This window comes from Myxocyprinus asiaticus, chromosome 8 (assembly GCF_019703515.2).
Source record: "Myxocyprinus asiaticus isolate MX2 ecotype Aquarium Trade chromosome 8, UBuf_Myxa_2, whole genome shotgun sequence".
NCBI lineage: Eukaryota > Metazoa > Chordata > Actinopteri > Cypriniformes > Catostomidae > Myxocyprinus > Myxocyprinus asiaticus.
This window is the reverse complement of record NC_059351.1, coordinates 53,840,335-53,861,269: the sequence shown is the minus strand read 5'-3', so window position 1 is coordinate 53,861,269 and position 20,935 is coordinate 53,840,335. Positions and strand designations below refer to the sequence as shown.

The following is a 20,935-nucleotide window of genomic DNA, read 5'->3' as shown; positions in this document are numbered from 1 at the left end:
TTGTTTTACTGTGGATATAGATACTTGTCTACCTGTTTCCTCCAGCATCTTCACAAGGTCCTTTGCTGTTGTTCTGGGATTGATTTGCACTTTTCACACCAAACTACGTTCATCTCTAGGAGACAGAATGAGTCTTCTTCCTGAGTGGTATGATGGCTGTGATGTTAATATGAAGAGCATGTTATACACAGAAACTCATCCTGCAGTTGTCTGTCAAAATAAAAGCTTGACTGTTTACAATTCCTTGGTTTAACTGGACCACGAAGCAATGTCCTGTACATTACAAAAATATATTATCAGTTTCAGAAGAGCCTGACATAAAGCTTAATTATTTTTTTCAAATTATATTTAGTGTAGTCTTTTACCAAGATGTTATCAAAAACCTTTTATGAATCTTTGTACAACATACTGTTTCAACAAAGCTCCAAAATAGCAATGAGAACCTCAATTATTTATTAATTTAATTATCTGTTACTTTGTTTCATTATATTCAATGGCTGTCCATTTTTTTCACTGGAAAAAGATGTCTTTGGATGGCAGTAAAAAAATTGCATCCAAATGTATCATGTTGTATAGGAGTTGGATGAGCATTTTTAATATATGTTATTTAGATGAAACACTTTTAAACAGACATCTTGGAGATGTATGTGTGCTTTCTGGGTATCATGTGTTATGACATCAAAGACAGCAAACTGTGATAAGTCCTTTCCGTAAGCTGGTCAAAAAATAAACATTCACTGGCAAACATCTACTATAAAATAATACACATCTACTACATCAACCAAACTCTGACCCCTTGATTAAATCATATCGTTACTAAAACTGCAACATAACTTTCGTCTCTACTCTGAATCCACATGAGAGGTTCATGTGATGCTGCCCCCTACTGCCAGTGAGAGTGCAATGTACTGCTACTTTTTAACAATAAAGCTGTGAAAACACATTATGATGATGATTCAAGAGCAGTTTGTTCTTTAGCATGTTTCTTCTGGTGAGCCTGACAACTTCCTAAATAAGTGAATCTTTCCCCGCAGATAGAGCAGCTGTAAGGTTTCTCTCCTGTATGCACTCTCTGATGGGTTTTCAGGACATCCGGTCGAGCAAATGTTTTGTCACACTGAGTGCATTTGAAAGGTCTTTCTCCAGTATGAATTCTCTGGTGAAGTACTAAATTATTGTGTTGACGGAAAGCCTTCCCACAAACACTACATGCATAAGGCTTTTCTCCAGTGTGCACTCTCTGATGAGCTCTGAAATGAGATTGATCTGAAAATCTCTTTCCACAGTGAGAGCAGAGGTAAGGTTTCTCTCCAGAGTGCATTCTCTCATGGACTATCAGATGAGATTTCTGACGGAAAAGTTTATCACAGTGTGAACATTGATGTTGTTTCTCAGAGTGCAATTTTTTGTGTGACACCAGAGCAGCTGGCTGTTTAAAAGTTTTCCCACATTCACTGCACTGAAATGGCCTCTCATTGGTGTGCAAATGTGCGTGTTGCTTTAAAGCGGATATGTAGTTGAATCTCTTCTCACAGTGAGGACACTTAAATGGTTTCTCCCCCGTGTGTATTCTCTTATGATCAACAAGACTTCCTTTGGAGGTGAAATACTTATCACACTCATTGCAGTGGAAAGGCTTTTCACCACTGTGTGTCTTTAAGTGAACTTTCAGGTTAGAAGAAGACAAAGCCACCTTCCCGCACTGCTCACAGTGGAACTCCTTCTTTGGCCTGTGCACTCTTGAATGATGTTTCCTCTCTTTTGAGGTAAAAAAGCTGCTCCCACATGTCTTGCAGGTGTATAGGTTTTGCTCTGTGTGGTTTCTTTCATGTCTCCTTAAATTGCCCTTCAAGATGAAGTTCTTCCCACAGGTTTTGCAAGAATGACTATGTGCTTTCAGTTGCTTGTTGGAAAGAGAGTCAGTTTCTCCATCAGAAGAACCACTTTTCTCATCTAAAAGGAACCAATAATAAAATCTTTATTGATACAGTAATAAAATAATATTACAAACTATCTATACAGTAACATGGCCAGGTCTAAGGCGAGGGTATTGCCCCCTAAATTTTCCTTGTACCCCAGCAGAAACTTCTGACAGTCCCCTCCCGGTCAGATGAAGAGAAAACCACTTGCCCACTCTAAAGATCAAAATCATTTTCGCAAAATAAAGTGAATAATAAATGGAGGTGCAATTCAACTTTCTAGAGACATCTCAAATTCTTTCGTAAAGGATAACACAATTTCAACGCAAATCTTTCTATCTCAAGGGAGATGTACTCTTACCAAGTTTTAAAAAACAATTCTTGTCATCAGAGTACATTAGGAGAACATGCTGTAAAGACAAAGTTATTTCAAAGTACCAAAACACTGAATATATTACGTAACGTGACCTTTCTTGGTTACCTGGAACATTAGGAGGCCATAATGAGGACATTGTGGGTTGGTATTTTATTTGTAATGACAATATGGATCTGTGACTTTGCATTTACTTTGCTGAATATCAAGTTATGAAATTACCCCAAAAGTATGAATAAATTATGTAACTGGTCTGCTGTGCATTAGCTAAGATTATTGTGTTTCATTAAGGAAACCTTTTCTGTATATTGTGGCCCAAGATCACTAATGCCTTATATAAAAAAATTATGATTACAGCATTTTGTTACAGTGAAAACCCACTAATAATTAATATGGAATTCTTCTCAGTGACAGTATGACTACGATTACCTCTAAATATTTATACGCATTTCATTTAATGTGTAAACAAATATCAGGGTCAAAAAAAATATGCAATATAGGCCTATTGTGTATTCTGTAATCATCAACACAGTAACAAATATTTAACTGTCTGTATAAACTTGCCATTTAGGAAAATGTCTTATGACTGTAAATTTGGTTCCCTGAAAGGAGGGAACGAGACCATTAAAATCACTCCAATCTACTGGCAGATAGCGCTTAGAGAAATAGAGAAAAACATAGAAAAATTAACTCCCCTTCGCAGCAAGGACTTGAGAAGAGAGAGAAGAAACATTCAAGTTATAAAACCTGGCAAAGATATTTGGGGAAGCCCAGCCTGCAGCCAGACAGATGTCCTACAAGGACACACCCTCCCACCCAAGCCCAGGAGGAAGCCATGCTTCTGGTCGAATAAGAGCGCTACCAGCTCCGCAAAACAAGTATGGTTGGACCAGTCTTCCCAGACTTTGCACAACACATGAAAGAGAGGGAACACATACTTGGGTGTTGCTGGCAATTTGTGAGCTAGGACATCCAAGCCCAGCGAAGCCTGAGTCATGGAGTACCAGAGGCGACAGTGCGTGCTCTCAGAGGCCACAACTGTAGTGATGTCCATGCTTATACGACCATGAACCTACGCGTATGTTCGAAAAGGTATAGAAATGAACTGTTGATTTCATGTGTTCCAATGTGTGGATTGGTAATTTTCAACAACATGTTAAAACAAAAATATTGGGAATTTCGTGCACGGTGATTGTGAACTGTGGAATGTGCGGGCCATCAGGCAGTCCTTATTGTTGAGCCTTGGGGTCAGGTATTCTAAATAACATTTTTAAGAGTATATTTTAAACTCTTCACCGTGCAATTTTAATCCAGTGCAACGTAACACCTGCACGATGGAGGAAAATATAATATTTTAGGATAGAGCATAACATTTTTTAAATATATTGACTATAAAACATTCCATGATTTTTCCATGACTTTGAAGATTTTTATAATTTCCATGACTTTTCCAGGCCTGGAAATGACAATTTTAGAATTCCCTGATATTTCCAGGTTTTCCATGACCGTGGGAACCCTGAATCCCAAACCAGCTGAAACTGTCACAGCAGTAGGGCTACCCCCCGCTTGAACTCGTCAAGCACCAGAGTATAGATTGAGTGTGTCGGTCAGATGCACAGTCATGGCCACTGTGTCAAGTATTATTCCAAGAAAGAGACTTGCCGACTGGCATCAACACACTTTTCGCCCAATTTACTTTGCGGCCCAAAAGCTCCAGTTGTGCAAGCAACACATGCTCATGCTACAACGCCAAAGGAGGCTGCTTAAAATTAAGCAGGTCTTGTTTTATGTCCCTGGATGTATTAATTTATTTTTAGTTTCTGTCCTCATTGTTTGTTTTATTACATCCATGGATGTATGGCTTTGGCCTTACTGCAACTGGAAATTTTTCCTGATTTGTTTTTTGTTGTCTCTCTCTTTTTCTCTCTCTTCCATGCAGGCTGCTCAACATCCAGGCATCTTCAAGAATGATTGCCAATCACTCCTCTGTCGGGATTCGTTGGTGGGGTGAGGGCAGCAGTATAAAGCGCAGGCAGATCTCTACTGCAAGGATCTTCCCTTTCCTCGTTCCAGACAGCTGTTGGTGTGCATGTGTTGCTGCATGTTGTTGTAGTGCTAATAGTTGTAGGTGTAGTTGCAGGTTGCTGAACTGTAAGTAACTTGCTTCTTTTGTGGACTGAGGGTGGACTCCTGAAGCATTTGAGACTTCCACTTTCTTAGATTAATAAAAATATCATTTGATTTTCTAAAGTTGACTGTTGATTTTTGAGTGCTGGGAGAAGGGAACCCCAACCTGTTTTGTTACTCTTCCCTAACCCTAGACTGGGGCAGGACCTAACAGTATCAGTAAAATAACTTGCCGATCAATAATCAATATATCGATAATTTATGACATGTCTACTCAATACCCTTTTTTAACTGATTGCTAATTATGAACCACACAATGATGATTCTTGTTCTTTAGCATGTTTCTTCTTGTGAGTCTGAAAACTTCCTAAATAAGTGAATCTCTCCCCACAGATAGAGCAGCTGTAAGGTTTCTCTCCTGTATGCACTCTCTGATGGGTTTTCAGGACATCTGGTCGAGCAAATGTTTTGTCACACTGAGGGCATTTGTAAGGTCTTTCTCCAGTATGAATTCTCTTGTGCTTTGCAAAGGTATTTTGTTTACTGAATCTCATCCCACAAATGCTACAGTGATAAGGCTTTTCTCCCGTGTGCACTCTCAGATGAAACTGGAGATGACCTGGACCAGAAAATCTCTTTCCACAGTGAGAGCAGAGGTAAGGTTTCTCTCCAGTGTGCATTCTCTCATGGATTATTAGCTGAGATTTTTGATGGAAACGTTTATCACAGTGTGAGCATTGATGGCGTTTCTCCTCAGAATGTATTTTCTGATGTGACTTTAGATAATCTAGCTGTGTAAACGTTTTCCCACATTCACTGCACTGATACGGCCTCTCATTGGTGTGCACACGGACATGTTTCGTCAGATGGGGCTTGTGGTTGAATCTCTTCTCACAGTGAGGACACTTGTACGGTTTCTCTCCCGTATGTATTCTCTTATGAATAACAAGATTTCCTTTAGTTCTGAAAAACTTGTCACACTCTTTGCAGTGGAACTCCTTTTTATCACTGTGTGTCTTTATGTGAGCATTCATATTAGAACGAGTAGTAAAGAAAACCTTCCCGCACTGCTCACAGTGGAACTGCTTCTTTACTCTGTGCACTTCTGAATGAAGTTTCTTCTCTTTTGAGGTAGAAAAGCTGCTCCGATATGTCTTACATTTGTAGAATTTCTGTTCTGTGTGTTTTCTCTCATGTCTCGCTAAATGTCCCTTTGAGCTGAATTTCTTCTCACAGGTGATGCAGGAAAGACTCTGTGCTGACAGACACTCTTTTGATGTAGAAGTCGTTTCTCCATCTGAACATGAACCACTGTTTCTATCTAAAGGGAACATGAAAGTAAGTAATAGTAAGGTAGTAATTATCATACAGAATATACTGTAAATAACGTGGCTGAAAATTGGCATGTTAAAGTGGAGGAGGGAATATATAAAAAAAGAAACAAGAACAGAACCGGAGAGCTTTTGACAACATACAGCAGCCACAAAAAGCATTTTGACACTTAAAAATGTCAGAATTTTCTTGCATTAGATCCAAAATATCAAACCAAGTTACATCAGCAAACAAATGATGTTATAGCTCCTCTCAGAACTGACTCAACATTTATTCAATGACTTTTCATCAATTGGTGTCTTGGTCATTTTTAGCTGAAGTATGAACTACTGATGCAACTGAAGAAATGCATTAAGAATAAAGTTAACCCCTTACACCCTAAAGGCATTTTGACGGATTTCCACTAGAGCTTATAACTCAAAAAAAAAAAAAAAAATGGCAAAGTATGTCAATTGCATGGTATCAATTTTTAGAAAACCTTTCAAAATATAAGAAAATATATTTGCTCAGAGACTCTTATGCTACAACACTGCTGACAAAACCCACAAAGCATAATAAACTTTTTTTTTTAGTTATTATTCAGTTTGATATTATACCTTTTAAACAGGAAGTATGGATGGTCAAAAAAAAAAATTTACTTTGGTGTTGTTCTCCAACATGTCAACTATACCAGGAAAAAAAAAAAATTGATGATAGGACAAAGCAAATCAAAGTTATAGCATATGGAACCATGGTTCCCAAAGAGGACTTTTATTTATCAAAGTGTTCAAAAAACCTCTCCAAACCATAATAAATGAGTTTTATTCAAAATTAAAACAGAATAACTGAAAACTATAAATGCAAAAAAACAAAAAAACAAAAAAAAACAAAATACAAATACAAATACTTACAATCATATCAACTACATCTCATATGATAACAGTTTGCCAACTAATTCCATCACTCCAAAAATGTGCGTTGAGCTTTCTCGTGTGCAGTCTATGTGTGTGCGCTCTGGTTCTATCAGGCCATTTACACAGCAAACTTTTGGGACTGACAACTGCATTTAAAAGCGGGTGTGAATCCCCTAAATTATCGTTCTATGTGTGTACGTGCCATAGCAACACTGCAGCATCTCAAATATGTAAAACATGAAAGCCACCAGTTTAACCCATTTTTTGTTCGTTGTTTCTAAGCAAAGAGATTATCCACCACAGATGTATTAACATCTGACAATGTTTACTTGAATGACCTTTACTTGAATGAAGTCCTGGCTGCGAAAACCATGAGCCTCTGTCTCGCACGTTCTCAACAAAGTGTGTTCGTGACACAGAAGCAGCTGTGAAGTTTGAGTGAGTTAAGTGGTTCCGAGTGAAAGTTGAATGACACTTATTTTTTTTTAGAAAAATGCTGACAGAGAATGCACCGGACAGGACATTGTTGACAAGACCAGTGTTGTGTTGAAGTCTGTTCCCCCTATGAATTGCCTTTGTCGAAGTCTGTTCCCCTTATGTTCCCCCTTCAGGTTAGTGTCGAAGTCTGTTCCCCTTATGTTCCCCCTTCAGGTTAGTGTCGAAGTCTGTTCCCCCTATGTTTCCCCTTAAGGTTAGTGTTGAAGTCTGTTCCCCCTATGTTTCCCCTTCAGGTTAGTGTTGAAGTCTGTTCCCCCTATGTTTCCCCTTCAGGTTAGTGTTGAAGTCTGTTCCCCCTATGTTTCCCCTTCAGGTTAGTGTCGAAGTCTGTTCCCCCTATGTTTCCCCTTCAGGTTAGTGTTGAAGTCTGTTCCCCCTATGTTTCCCCTTCAGGTTAGTGTTGAAGTCTGTTCCCCCTATGTTTCCCCTTCAGGTTAGTGTCGAAGTCTGTTCCCCCTATGTTTCCCCTTCAGGTTAGTGTTGAAGTCTGTTCCCCCTATGTTTCCCCTTCAGGTTAGTGTTGAAGTCTGTTCCCTCTATGTTTCCCCTTCAGGTTAGTGTCGAAGTCTGTTCCCCCTATGTTTCCCCTTCAGGTTAGTGTTGAAGTCTGTTCCCCCTATGTTTCTCCTTCAGGTTAGTGTTGAAGTCTGTTCCCCCTATGTTTCCCCTTAAGATTAGTGTCGAAGTCTGTTCCCCCTATGTTTCCCCTTAAGGTTAGTGTTGAAGTCTGTTCCCCCTATGTTTCCCCTTCAGGTTAGTGTCGAAGTCTGTTCCCCCTATGTTTCCCCTTCAGGTTAGTGTTGAAGTCTGTTCCCCCTATGTTTCTCCTTCAGGTTAGTGTCGAAGTCTGTTCCCCCATGTTTCCCCTTAAGGTTAGTGTCGAAGTCTGTTTCCCCCTATGTTTCCCCTTAGGTTAGTGTCGAAGTCTGTTTCCCCTATGTTTCCCCTTAAGATTAGTGTCGAAGTCTGTTCCCCCTATGTTTCCCCTTAAGATTAGTGTCGAAGTCTGTTCCCCCTATGTTTCCCCTTAGGTTAGTGTCGAAGTCTGTTTCCCCATGTTTCCCCTTAAGATTAGTGTCGAAGTCTGTTCCCCCTATGTTTCCCCTTAAGGTTAGTGTCGAAGTCTGTTCCCCCTATGTTTCCCCTTAAGGTTAGTGTCGAAGTCTGTTCCCCCTATGTTTCCCCTTAAGATTAGTGTCGAAGTCTGTTCCCCCTATGTTTCCCCTTAAGATTAGTGTCGAAGTCTGTTCCCCCTATGTTTCCCCTTAAGATTAGTGTCGAAGTCTGTTCCCCCTATGTTTCCCCTTAAGGTTAGTGTCGAAGTCTGTTTCCCCCTATGTTTCCCCTTAGGTTAGTGTTGAAGTCTGTTCCCTCTATGTTTCCCCTTAGGTTAGTGTCAAAGTCTGTTCCCCCTATGTTTCCCCTTAAGGTTTGTGTCGAAGTCTGTTCCCCCTATGTTTCCCCTTTGTTGAAGTCTGTTCCCCCTATGTTTCCCCTTCAGGTTTGTGTCGAAGTCTGTTCCCCCTATGTTTCCCCTTAAGGTTTGTGTCGAAGTCTGTTCCCCCTATGTTTCCCCTTAGGTTAGTGTCAAAGTCTGTTTCTCCTATGTTTCCCCTTTGTTGAAGTCTGTTCCCCCTATGTTTCCCCTTAAGGTTAGTGTCGAAATCTGTTCCCCCTATGTTTCCCCTTTGTTGAAGTCTGTTCCCCCTATGTTTCCCCTTCAGGTTTGTGTCGAAGTCTGTTCCCCCTATGTTTCCCCTTAAGGTTTGTGTCGAAGTCTGTTTCCCCCTATGTTTCCCCTTAGGTTAGTGTCAAAGTCTGTTTCTCCTATGTTTCCCCTTTGTTGAAGTCTGTTCCCCCTATGTTTCCCCTTAAGGTTAGTGTCAAAATCTGTTCCCCCTATGTTTCCCCTTTGTTGAAGTCTGTTCCCCCTATGTTTCCCCTTATGTTAGTGTCGAAGTCCGTTCCCCCTATGTTTCCCCTTTGTTGAAGTCTGTTCCCCCTATGTTTCCCCTTAAGGTTAGTGTTGAAGTCTGTGTCAAAGTCAGTTCCCCCTATGTTTCCCCTTTGTTGAAGTCTGTTCCCCCTATGTTTCCCCTTAGGTTAGTGTTGAAGTCTGTTCCCCCATGTTTCCCCTTTGTTGACGTCTGTTCCCTCTATGTTTCCCCTTAAGGTTAGTGTCGAAATCTGTTTCCCTTATGTTTCCCCTTAGGTTAGTGTTGAAGTCTGTTCCCCCTATGTTTCCCCTTAGGTTAGTGTCGAAATCTGTTCCCCCTATGTTTCCCCTTAGGTTAGTGTTGAAGTCTGTTCCCCCTATGTTTCCCCTTAGGTTAGTGTTGAAGTCTGTTCCCCCTATGTTTCCCCTTAGGTTAGTGTCGAAATCTGTTCCCCCTATGTTTCCCCTTAGGTTAGTGTTGAAGTCTGTTCCCTCTATGTTTCCCCTTAGGTTAGTGTTGAAGTCTGTTCCCCCTATGTTTCCCCTTTAAGGTTAGTGTCGAAGTCTGTTCCCTCTATGTTTCCCCTTAAGGTTAGTGTCGAAGTCTGTTTCCCCCTATGTTTCCCCTTAGGTTAGTGTCGAAGTCTGTTTCCCCATGTTTCCCCTTAAGATTAGTGTCGAAGTCTGTTCCCCCATGTTTCCCCTTATGTTAGTGTCGAAGTCTGTTCCCTCTATGTATCCCCTTAGGTTAGTGTCGAAGTCTGTTTCCCCTATGTTTCCCCTTAGGTTAGTGTCGAAGTCTGTTTCCCCCATGATTCCCCTTTAAGGTTAGTGTCGAAGTATTTTCCCCTTATGTTTCCCCTTAAGGTTAGTGTCGAGGTCTGTTCCCCCTAAGTTTCGTCTTAGTTTAGTGTTACAAAGGAAGCACAAAGGCGCCATCTAGCGGCCACTGCCGGATGCATCAAAAATTATTGTGCACGAGACTGAGAAATAAGCAATCATTAACAGTTGCGCTCTGTGAGTAAAGAGCGTTCGAGAAGTCGCAGCTCGTGTTTATTGTGTTTATTAATAACTCTGTGCATCCATTCGAGAAAAGTGAGTTCAACTGTTCCCTTTTCGCTTAAGTTTGATTAGAATAACTGAGTATTTTGTTCATAAATCTAATTGAGATATATGCTGAGTCATGCACACTCCCATATCATTTACAGACAATAGCTCTGTGAAATGATTATTTAAGTTATTTCTGTGTGATATGTTATTGTAATATGGAAACTGATATTCAATTATTTGTTTTATATGCATTCATATTTAGAAGAATGGTGATTTATAATTTATAACTTTTCTGTTCATGTTGTTTATATGGAGCCAGGCATGATGTTAAACCTACAAGAGTCTATAAATATTTTTTTTATACATGTAACATCTATTATTGTTTGTTTATTTGCAGCCACATATATACTCCTAAAACCCCACTATATACATCAATATAAGCTGAGCTGCAATCACTATGTCCAACTCTGTGCCTGAACTATGCCAATGTGACATCACTGCAGTCTAATGTATGTCTGTGCTGTTGAACAAATGTTCAGTAAAGTATTTGAACTGATTCCTGCCTCCTGTCTGCGTTCTGACCAATGCCCCAGGGCAAGAACTATAGCCTCCTAAGCGCCTGTAGTCCTTTCTCTCACACATTTTTGGTCCTTTGTGACGGATTCAAACCAGCGACCTAAGGATGGCTACTTCTAAAGACAAAAGTGAAGCCCTTTCAGAGTCTGTGCGCCCAATACGGCAAATCCGACTGCCAACCTACTTGTCAGATTACCAAGTGAATGTAACAGGCCATAGAGAACTGACTTCATCACATACAGTATATACTACAACACAGACTGCATTTAGACTCGAAGAGGAGTGTAGCACAGAAAGTGATGGTCTTGTCATGAAGATGCCCTCAGCTGTTTCAGCAGCTGCCAGACATGAAAGTCAGTGCTCGTCGAGAGATGAGTGGGGAGCCTATTATGATGAATTAGAGGACATTCAAGCTCAGCTTGGCCAGGACACTCAGCTCATACAGAGTTTATGCAAACGAGTGCACCAGCATGTATTATCCAGATGCTGTAGACCCTTGGAGAAACCCTCACATGCAGATACTCACACATTACTGAAAGATGGTGATGTCTATTCACCTGCAGCAAGGCAGTCACTCTCAAACACCATTCACTTATCACCATCAGCCTTATCTGCATCACCACAACCCTCACCCCTGTCACTCAGGTACCAAGTATCATCTGTGTCCTCAGCTGAGTCCCATTCAGTTACCCACTCAACACCACAGAGACTCAGACACACAGTGGAAGAAAATCCACCACCTCAGGATGATGAGTCATGGCCTGAACCACCACCTCCTGTCTGCGATGATCCTCCTTACAGAGCTAGATAAGAGCATGAGTTCCAGTCAGTTACACTACTTCTGTTAGTTACTCAAACCCAGTGAAACTAGCTGCAGAGAAAGCAGTAGCACAGTCCTATTGTGGACAGTATGCCCAGGCTATGTGAACCCAGTCCAGATTTCCTCATTCATTCCTTGCGGAGGGGATGTCAGGCCAAACCCTATGCCACAAAGCACACAAGACCGGGTAAATCACCACACTATTCCCTAACTAGCCATCCAGCCCAAGTTCCATATTCACAACCTCAATCTCTACCCTGGCTGGTTGATCCTCCACCGCCACCTCAGTAACTATCCATGTATGCTCCTCGATCAATGCAACAGACTGAACCATGGCTTATACAACCTGAAATACCATACAGTCAGCTACAACCATCACCTTATGAGACCTTCTCCACAATGTTGCCAGCTCAGGAGAAAGTCCATCTAGGCCCTAAGCCATGAATCCCCATGTTCATTCATCGTGACCCATCAGAATTTGCCAGGCTTAAGATGTCATTAGAAAATCTACTGCCAGCTGATGCCACAGAGCTCTTTAAATACCAAATATTGGTAGACCACCTTCAATTAGAGGAAGCCTCGCTCATTGCGGACTCTTACCTGATCTCTTACACAATGACAGCCTTAAATGAGAGGTTTGGTCAGCCACATCAGTTAGCCCTCAAAAGAACTGCACAAGTCATGGATGCTCCTGACATTAGGCGAGGGGATCTTGAGGCATTTCAAAGGATTGCACTGCAGATCAGAGCTCTAGTTGGTATGCTGGAAACCCTTGGCATAGAGGGAGAAGTGGAGTTAAATGTGGCTCTCATGTCGCCCGACTGCTTGGCAAACTACCACCAGAGTTGCATGCAGACTTCCGTAGACAATTATATTACCAATCTGAATCAGTGTATACATTACCTGATTTCTCTAAGTGGCTTCAGTACGAAGCATGGTGTCAGGGCCATACTGAACCACCTACCAAAAGGAATACTGAGAGCCGGGGGAAGCCAGCTCGCCCAACCAGACCAGCCACTGTCCTCCACAGTGCCGAAGTTGTCTCAGTAATGAAGGGTCCGGAACCAGGACATAAAGCATCTACTTCAGGCAGGAAAAGAGGTAAAGTGCAACCTTACTGTCCCTTTTGCGAGAGCTCTGAACATTTCTTAAGTCAGTATGCCACCTTCCAGACTTTCACTCCTGAACAGATTCGTAAGTGGATCACTGATAACAAGAGGTGCTTAAAATGTGGTCGACCTCATGCCACTACAGACTGCACTCTCAAAAAAACCATGCAGCATTTTCCAAAACAAACACCTCCAAATATTGAATGAAGTTAGTCTCAAGACAGGTAAAGAGGGCATATGCATGTTGAGCTCCGCAGTTGGCACCACTTACCTGAATCGACCCACAGACTGTAGCCGCATATTGTTGAAAGTGGTGAAGGTTCGTCTGCAGTATCGAGACTGAACTTTGGATACGTATGCTGTTCTCGACGATGGTTCAGAGAGGACCATACTTCTATGTGAGGCAGCAAATAAGCTTGGTCTGTGTGGAATTTCTGAGGAATTGGCATTGAGAACAATCAGGCAAGAAACGAGCATCCGTCTCTTTCAGTGTCTCTCCTGCCTCAGCCAAAATGGAACTACCACATTAGTGGGGCATTTACTGCTCAGCATCTGGGATTAGCTGATCATTTCTACCCACTAGCCACCTTACAGAAAAGGTACAAGTACCTCAGAGGCTTACCACTTGAGCCCTTTGATTGAGTTTCCCCTCTTCTTCTCATTGGAGCTGATCAGCCCCATTTGATCACTCCAACAGAACCAGTGCATCTGGGACCACCAGGAGGACCAGTTGCTATACAGACTAGATTGGGGTGGACAATACAGGGCCCTGCCAGAGATCTACAACATCATCCTACATCTCAGAACTGTTACCTGATCTCTGTAAGCACTGAAACAGCTGAACTTCTGAGAAATGTGGAGATGTTGTGGCAGATGGACACCCTGCCAATCAAATCAGAGAAACAAGCAACTCGATCAAGAGAGGATCAAGAGGCTCTCACACTGCTGGAAAGCAAAACCATCCATGTTGAGCATAACAAGGTCCAACACTACGCCACACCTCTGCTACGGAAAAGAAATGCTTCCTCTTTCCATGCAACCAAAGATGCTTTCATGGCAAGCCTCAGAGGAATAGAGAAACGGCTCGCTGAAGATGATGAAAAAGCCTCACCATATACAACAGAAATGATCAAACTTGAACTGGCAGGCTCAGTATGTAAGCTGACCATGGAAGAGGCTGTGCAGACTGAGGAATTATGGTTCATTCCCCATCATCTGGTGCAGCACAACGGAAAGAGCCACCTAGAATTCAACTGTTCTTACCAGTTTCAGGGCCGCAACCTCAACAAATCTCTCCTTCCAGTGCCTACCCATGGTCCTTCGCTCCTGGGGGTCCTGCTTCGCTTTCGAGCGCATGCCATCGCTTTAAGTGGAGACATAAAGGCTAAGTACCACCAAGTATGTCTTCTACCTGAGGACAAGCCCTGTCTTCAGTTTGTGTGGTGAAACCTCTGCTGTGATGTGCCGCCTGCTGTCTATGAGTGGTAGGTTCTGCCGTTTGGTAATACATGTTCTCCTTGTTGTGCCACATTTCCTCTCCAGAAGCATGTCCACAATCACAGCGAAAAAGGAGATGTCAGGAACTCAGATGACAGGTGTTTCTATGTGGACAACTGTTTACAAAGCCTATCATCAGAAGCTGAAGCCAAAGATCTACTCAACAAATTACGAGTTCTGTTGGCATCAGGGGGCTTCGAGATCCGCCAGTGGGCCAGCAATGTCCCAGACATCCTCAGCCATCTTCCTCAAGAAGCCCGCTCAGATAACGCCGAACTGTGGCTCACTCAAAACTCACCTGACATTCAGGAGTCTACACTAGGACTAAGATGGCACTGCCCTACTGATACCACTGGATGTAAGCATCGATCAGAGGATTATGGCCCAACAACTATGCACAATGTGTACTGCATATTGACTACACAATATGACCCTTTGGGACTCATACTTCCATACACAACTCAAGCCAAGGTGATTGTTTATCCCAGAGTCACTGCACAAAAAGAATGAGATGACTCATTATTGCCTGAGGAGCTGCTTCAAGCCTGGAATGCATGGGTAGCAGAACTACCTGATTTATCTTCCACCACCTTACCTCACTGCTATATTCCCACATGTATTGACCAGCCAGATGTGACTAGAGATGTCCATGTGTTCTGCGATGCATCTGAGAGAGCATATGGATCAGTGGCCTACCTATGCTCTGAGAATGCCTATGGTAATGTCCACTTAGCTTTCCTGCTGCCAGATCTTGAGTCGCACCAAAAAGACAACAATCGATGTCGAGGCTGGAACTTTGCGCAGCGGTCACTGGAGCACAACTTGCAAAATGTATAGTCAGCGAGCTCACCCTACCTATCAGGGAAACCATCTTGTGGGAACCAGGACTGCTGAAATCCAAGATCTCACAGATCAACAGGCTTGGAGGTATGTGAACTCAACCACAAACCCAGCAGATGATCTGACAAGGGGCAAAACATTGGTGGAATTGGCCCAGCCATATTGGTAGTGTTAGGGTCCATCCTTCCTGTTACGACCCCCTCATGAGTGGCCTGAAGCTCCAGCAGTGCCAGGTGAAGAAGATTCTACAGAGCTACATCATTCCTTGTTCTGTCACTTTATCTCAACCAGTATTGATGTGTCAGTTCCTGATCTAAGCCAGTATGCTATATGGAGTGAAATGGTGGAGGCCACAGCACGTACACTTCAGCATGATGAAGCAGAGCAAGATGATCCACCTACTGCACAAATTAACTCTTTCCTCATTAAGCAGTCACACCTTTGAAAGTTTCTGAGAGGAATACTACCTTCTAAAAGCCAATAAACCAGTTCCTTCCAGTAGCCGCCTTCTTGTTCTGTCTCCAGAATTTGATGCTAAAGATGAAGTAATCTGAGTCGGTGGGTGTCTCTGAAGAGCTGAGGATTTGGATCCTAACTTCAAACACCCCATTGTGCTGGAGCTGAGTCATGGCATCACAAAACTGTTAATTCAGGATTTTGATCAGAGATTATGCGATCCTGGGCCAGAGCGTGTCTTTTCCGAAATTCGACGGTCATACTGAATAATAAGAGGACGTGAAGCTGTTCGGAAACATCAACATACTTGTCTAGAGGGCCGAAAATTGAGATCCAAACCTTCTAAACCAAAGATGGCTGACTTGCCTCCAGCTCGACTTCGCTTGTTTAAGCCGGCATTCTATTCCACCAGGATGGATTGCTTTGGGCCTTTCCAGGTGAAGATTGGCAGGCATACAGAAAAGAGATGGGGTATTATTTTCAAATGCCTTACCACCCGAGCATTACATCTGGATGTACTTACCTCTATCGATTCAGATGCCTTCTTAATGTCTGTATGGAGGTTTACAGCATGCCATGGCATGCCTGCTGAGCTTTACTTTGATCAGGGGACAAACTTCAGAGGTGGAGAGTAAGAGCTGAGAGAAGCTTTCTCTGTCAAGAGTCCTAACCTGCAAGAGTTGCTGGCAAAACATCAGATCAACTTCCATTTCAATCCTCCAGCAGCTCCACACTTTGGGGGAGCATGGAAGCGAGAGATTCGCTCTGTGAAAGCAGCACTCAACACCACAATTGGGGCACAGAGCATACCTGTGGAGGTACTCAGAACAGTTTTAATTTAAGTGGAAGCTATCCTGAACTCTAAACTCTAAACCATTGGGTTAGGTGTCAGCTAATGTTGATCAAGTAACACCAAATCACCTTTTGATGGGGCGGCCTAACGGTTCATTACTTCAAGTTGTCTACCAAGATTCTGAACGCCTAAGTCACAGGCGGTGGAGGCAAAGTCAGATCATAGTGGATCAATTCTGGGCCAAGTTCATACGTTACTACTTACCTAGTCTTCAACTGCAGCAAAAATGGCAAGAGACTACTGCAGACCTTACTGAAGGATCTGTTGTGATGATGGTTGAACCCCAATTGTCAAGGGCCCTATGGTTAGTAGGCAAAGTGAAGAGGGTGTTTCCAATTGCTGATAGCCACGTGAGAGCAGCTGAAGCAAAAGTTAATGATAAAAGCTTCACCAGAACTGTAGCCAAGTTAATCAAGCTGCCTGAATTGCCTAATGACACTTAAATTCAACTGGAGCACATTTACACTGCAAATGTGGGGGCAGATGTTACAAAGGAAGCGCAAAGGCGCCATTTAGTGGCCACTGCCGGATGCGTCAAAAATTATTGTGCACGAGACTGAGAAATAAGCACATCATTAACAGTTGCACTCTGTGAGTGAAGAGTGTTCGAGAAGTCGCAGCTTGTGTTTATAGTGTTTATTAATAACTTTGTGCATCCATTCGAGAAAAGTGAGTTCAATTATTCCCTTTTCGCTTAAGTTTGATTAGAATAATTGAGTATTTTGTTCATAAATCTAATCGAGATATTGGCTGAGTCATGCACACTCCCGTATCATTTACAGACAATTAACAGCATTGTGAAATGATTATTTACGTTATTTCTGTGTGATTTATATGTTATTGTAATATGGAAACTGATATTCCATTATTTGTTTTATACGCATTCATATTTAGAAGAATGGTGATTTATAATTTATAACTTTTCGGTTCATGTTGTTTATATGGAGCCAGGTATGATGTTAAACTTATAATAGTCTATATTTTTTTATACATGTAACATCTATTATTTTTTGTTTATTTGCAGCTACATATATACTCCTAAAACCCCACTATATACATCAATAAAGCTGAGCTGCCATCACTATGTCCAACTCTGTGCCTAATCTATGCCAATGTGACATCACTGCAGTCTAATGTATGTCTGTGCTGTTGAACAAACGTTCAGTAAAGTATTTGAACTGATTCCTGCCTCCTGTCTGCGTTCTGACCAATGCCCCAAGGCGAGAACTATAGCCTCCTATAGTTAGTGTCAAAGTCTTTTCCCCCCATGTTTCCCCTTAAAGTTAGGGTCGAAGTCTGTTACCCCATGTTTCGCCTTAAGGTTAGTGTTGAAATCTGTTCCCCATATGATTCCCCTTAAGGTTAGTGTCAAAATCTGTTCCTCTTATGTTTCGCCTTAGGTTAGTGTCGATGTCTGTTCCCCCTATGTTTCCCTTAAGGGGTTATTGTTGAAGTCTGTTCCCCCATGTTTCCCCTTAGGTTAGTGTCGAAGTCAGTTCCCCCTATGTTTCCCTTAAGGGGTTATTGTCGAAGTCTGTTCCCCCTATGTTTCGCTTTAGGTTAGTGTCGAAGTCTGCCCCCCCATGTTTCCCCTTAAGATTAGTGTCGATGTCTGTTCCCCCTATGTTTAATGTTTAACGGCGCTATGGGGAACACTAACTTAAGGGGAAACATGGGGGGAACAGACTTCGAAAGAACACTGGATTAATCCGGAAGAATCACATCCCTGATTTAAAGATTAGGAACAATAGAAATACAAAAGAAATAATGGTATCACTTTCTCAACATTTCAAGTTTTTCGAAATATGAACTAACTTGACAATGTTTTAAAAGACAACAACATTAAGAATGAAACATACCTGATGGAATAAAATCTTCATCCTCATCATCCTGATTGTCATGTTGAATAACATCCTCCTCATCATCATCTTCATCGTGATCATCATGTTGAATATCATCATCATCATCTTCATCGTGATCATCATGTTGAATATCATCATCATCATCTTCATCGTGATCATCATGTTGTTCCTCTGCTGTGGTTTCTCCTCTCATCTCCATCAGGTTCCTGCAGTCCAGCAGCTTCACTGAACACATCTTCAATGGTATCTGCAGCATCTGCTGTTCTCCAGCGTTACAGACAGAAGCCAGAGACTCTGTGGAGGTTTGATCACCCTGATTACTGTCACACACACTCTCCTGAGTGTCAGTATAACAGAGTAAAGTGAGGCTGAGCTCTGAGTCCTGTGTGTCTCTGGATCTCTGTTCAGATCTCTGATCTCTGACGCTCCACACTGAATCCTGACATTCTGTGGAGGTCCCATCAGTCACACACACTGAAGATTGACAGGAAACCTTCTCCAGCTCCTGACAAACACAACACAATCACTGTACTGACTCATCTGGACTCTTGATATATTTAACAGCTGTACAAACCTCTCCGTTCAGTGGATCTCCTCTTTCCCTCAGCTTTGCCTCCAGTAACGCCACCTCTTTCTTCAGCTGAGAGATTTCTGTCATCAAATCATCAATATCCAGCATGGACAGATCAGTTCCTACTGATTTACAGCACATCAAATCCACCTGCAAACTCATCTTCAACATCTCAACACAAAAACTCAATAAGACTCCTGAAACAGGATATTTAAAGCTCTTGTCAAAACAAAGAGAAAACGTTTGGTTTGCTGTCATGAAAGAGAGGAAATCATCAAGAATAGAAACAGATAAGTGACATAAATGTATGAAAGACGCAGCAGCTGAACATCTAAACAAACTGGGAGTTCTTCTTTCTTTGTTTAGTGAGTTTACCGGCGGACTAAAGAGCTTCATACCGACTCCTGCTGGACTGGAGACACAACACAATCAACACTAGATTCAGCAGGAGGAAGAAGAGCATTCTAATAAATCATATAGTTCATCATAACTAACATCGTAATATACAATATGTATATGTTTTGAGTAACATTTGCCGTAACTTTCTTCATCAACATATACATACATATATAAAATGTAGTTGGCTAACTTTATTCAGCACACTGCAGATTTGTTGAACAGTCAACGGATAAAACACAAGAAAAAGAAACTTACCGGTTGTCCCCAGGATAAATTGACAGAACCGTATTGAGCTTCAATATAAGTTTAGTGGCAAAACCCATCTGTTTTTGGGTAAAATTTTCAGAAGGGTTCTCTGTAAGTTTTACTGGGTCACTATGATTTATCCAAATAAACTGCACCCATTTATCTCGGATTTTCAGATCCTTTGGTACTACATGAAGGCTTACCATTTGTCCTTTCGCAATTTTGCATCTGAAAACAGAACATGTCTCTGCCATCGTCTTGAAAATACCGATATATAGCTTGCAAAATACCAGTTATGTAGCGACACCCGCTTCTCCTGCTTCTATAGTGTATGCTAATGATATGGAAAGTCCCACCCTGCAAGATGACGGGATTGCTCCTTAGGTTTGTGACGTATGAAACTCTGGCTTTCTGAGGGCGTTTTCAGACCTGTCGACTGTTTGATTTTTTCCGAAACGGGGACTAAATTGTTACAATGTTGCATTTTCTTTGGTTCGGTTCACATTCACAAGGCAACATTTCAAAACGGACCAAAACTATGTTAATAAAAACAACATGTGAGCAAGCTGTCCCTTTATTGGTCACTATGTTTGTTTGCTGTTCCAGGGGCGTTTCTCAATGCCAATTACGCCAAGTTCGGACTTGCGTACTTAGTAGTTCGGACTTGGCAAGTTCGACTTGGGAGTACAAGTATTAGACTACATTAGATTTATAATAAACTGGCAAGTACAGGGGAGGTTTGACAGTTAATAATACTGAAATGGATTAGCCTACATTCCACATATATACCTGCCTATCAAGCAATGAAAGAAATAGAAACCTTCTCATGCATAAGGGGAACATAAGTACATGACAAAACAGGTCAGATGTTAGAGGGAAATTAAATTCTGGTAGACTTCAACAATTCATATCAGACAATATATTTAGAATACAGTTGAATAAATATTAAATAGTAAAAACACATAAATAAGCAATAAATACATAATAAATATTACAACAATTAATAAACAATATTAAAAAATTCCATCTTTGTTCGCCTTGCTGGCCATGAGGCATTCCACTGTGCTGTCGGTGTGCCACATTAGGATTCTTCCTCCTGCAGAGCCACAGAAGAAATGTTACAAAAACAGAAAACTTTCACCCTCAGTGCTACTACAGGGCATCTGTGATGTGATGCCAAGGGCACATTTATGGATGTGTACATTGGCAATCCAGGATCTGTACATGATGCTACATTGAGAAGTTGCTGATAATAAATCTCTCTCTCTCTCTCTCTCTCTCTCTCTCTCTCTCTCTCTCTCTCTCTATACAGTTGAAGTCAGAAGTTTACATACACTTAGGTTGAAGTCATTAAAACTAATTTTTTAACCACTCCACAGATTTAATATTAGCAAACTATAGTTTTGGCAAGTCTTTAGGACATCTGCTTTGTGCTTGACATGAGTAATTTTTTCCAACAACTGTTTACAGACAGATTGTTTCACTTTTAATTGACTATATCACAATTTCAGTGGGTCAGATGTTTACATACACTAAGTTAACTGTGCCTTTAAGCAGCTTGGAAAATTCCAGAAAATG

General features: G+C 41.6%; 2 protein-coding genes across 2 annotated transcripts; both read right to left on the bottom strand.

Moving 5' to 3' along the window:
- Positions 1–300: 300 nt before the first annotated feature.
- LOC127444818 (zinc finger protein 501-like) lies at positions 301–3,346 on the bottom strand. The gene is made up of 2 exons (XM_051704358.1): positions 3,231–3,346; positions 301–1,976 (listed from the first exon to the last, which is right to left on the bottom strand). The coding sequence occupies exons 1-2, from the start codon at positions 3,344–3,346 to the stop codon at positions 944–946; spliced, it is 1,149 nt and encodes a 382-aa protein (XP_051560318.1). The 3' UTR covers positions 301–943.
- On the bottom strand, positions 1,952–19,331 carry LOC127444650 (zinc finger protein 239-like). The gene is made up of 3 exons (XM_051704156.1): positions 18,716–19,331; positions 18,139–18,646; positions 1,952–5,740 (listed from the first exon to the last, which is right to left on the bottom strand). The coding sequence occupies exons 1-3, from the start codon at positions 19,106–19,108 to the stop codon at positions 4,722–4,724; spliced, it is 1,920 nt and encodes a 639-aa protein (XP_051560116.1). The 5' UTR covers positions 19,109–19,331; the 3' UTR covers positions 1,952–4,721.
- Between the last annotated feature and the right edge of the window lie 1,604 nt (positions 19,332–20,935).

Coding starts and splice junctions, on each gene's coding strand:
- LOC127444818 (XM_051704358.1), bottom strand. CDS start 3,346: ATGGACATCACTACAGTTGTGGCCTCTGAGAGCACGCACTGTCGCCTC. Junction 1,977..3,230: donor AAATTGCCAGCAACACCCAA/GTATGTGTTCCC, acceptor GTATCAATAAAG/ATTTTATTATTGGTTCCTTT.
- LOC127444650 (XM_051704156.1), bottom strand. CDS start 19,108: ATGAAGCTCTTTAGTCCGCCGGTAAACTCACTAAACAAAGAAAGAAGA. Junction 18,647..18,715: donor GAGATCCACTGAACGGAGAG/GTTTGTACAGCT, acceptor TGTGTTTGTCAG/GAGCTGGAGAAGGTTTCCTG. Junction 5,741..18,138: donor TGAAGATTTTATTCCATCAG/GTATGTTTCATT, acceptor TGTTCCCTTTAG/ATAGAAACAGTGGTTCATGT.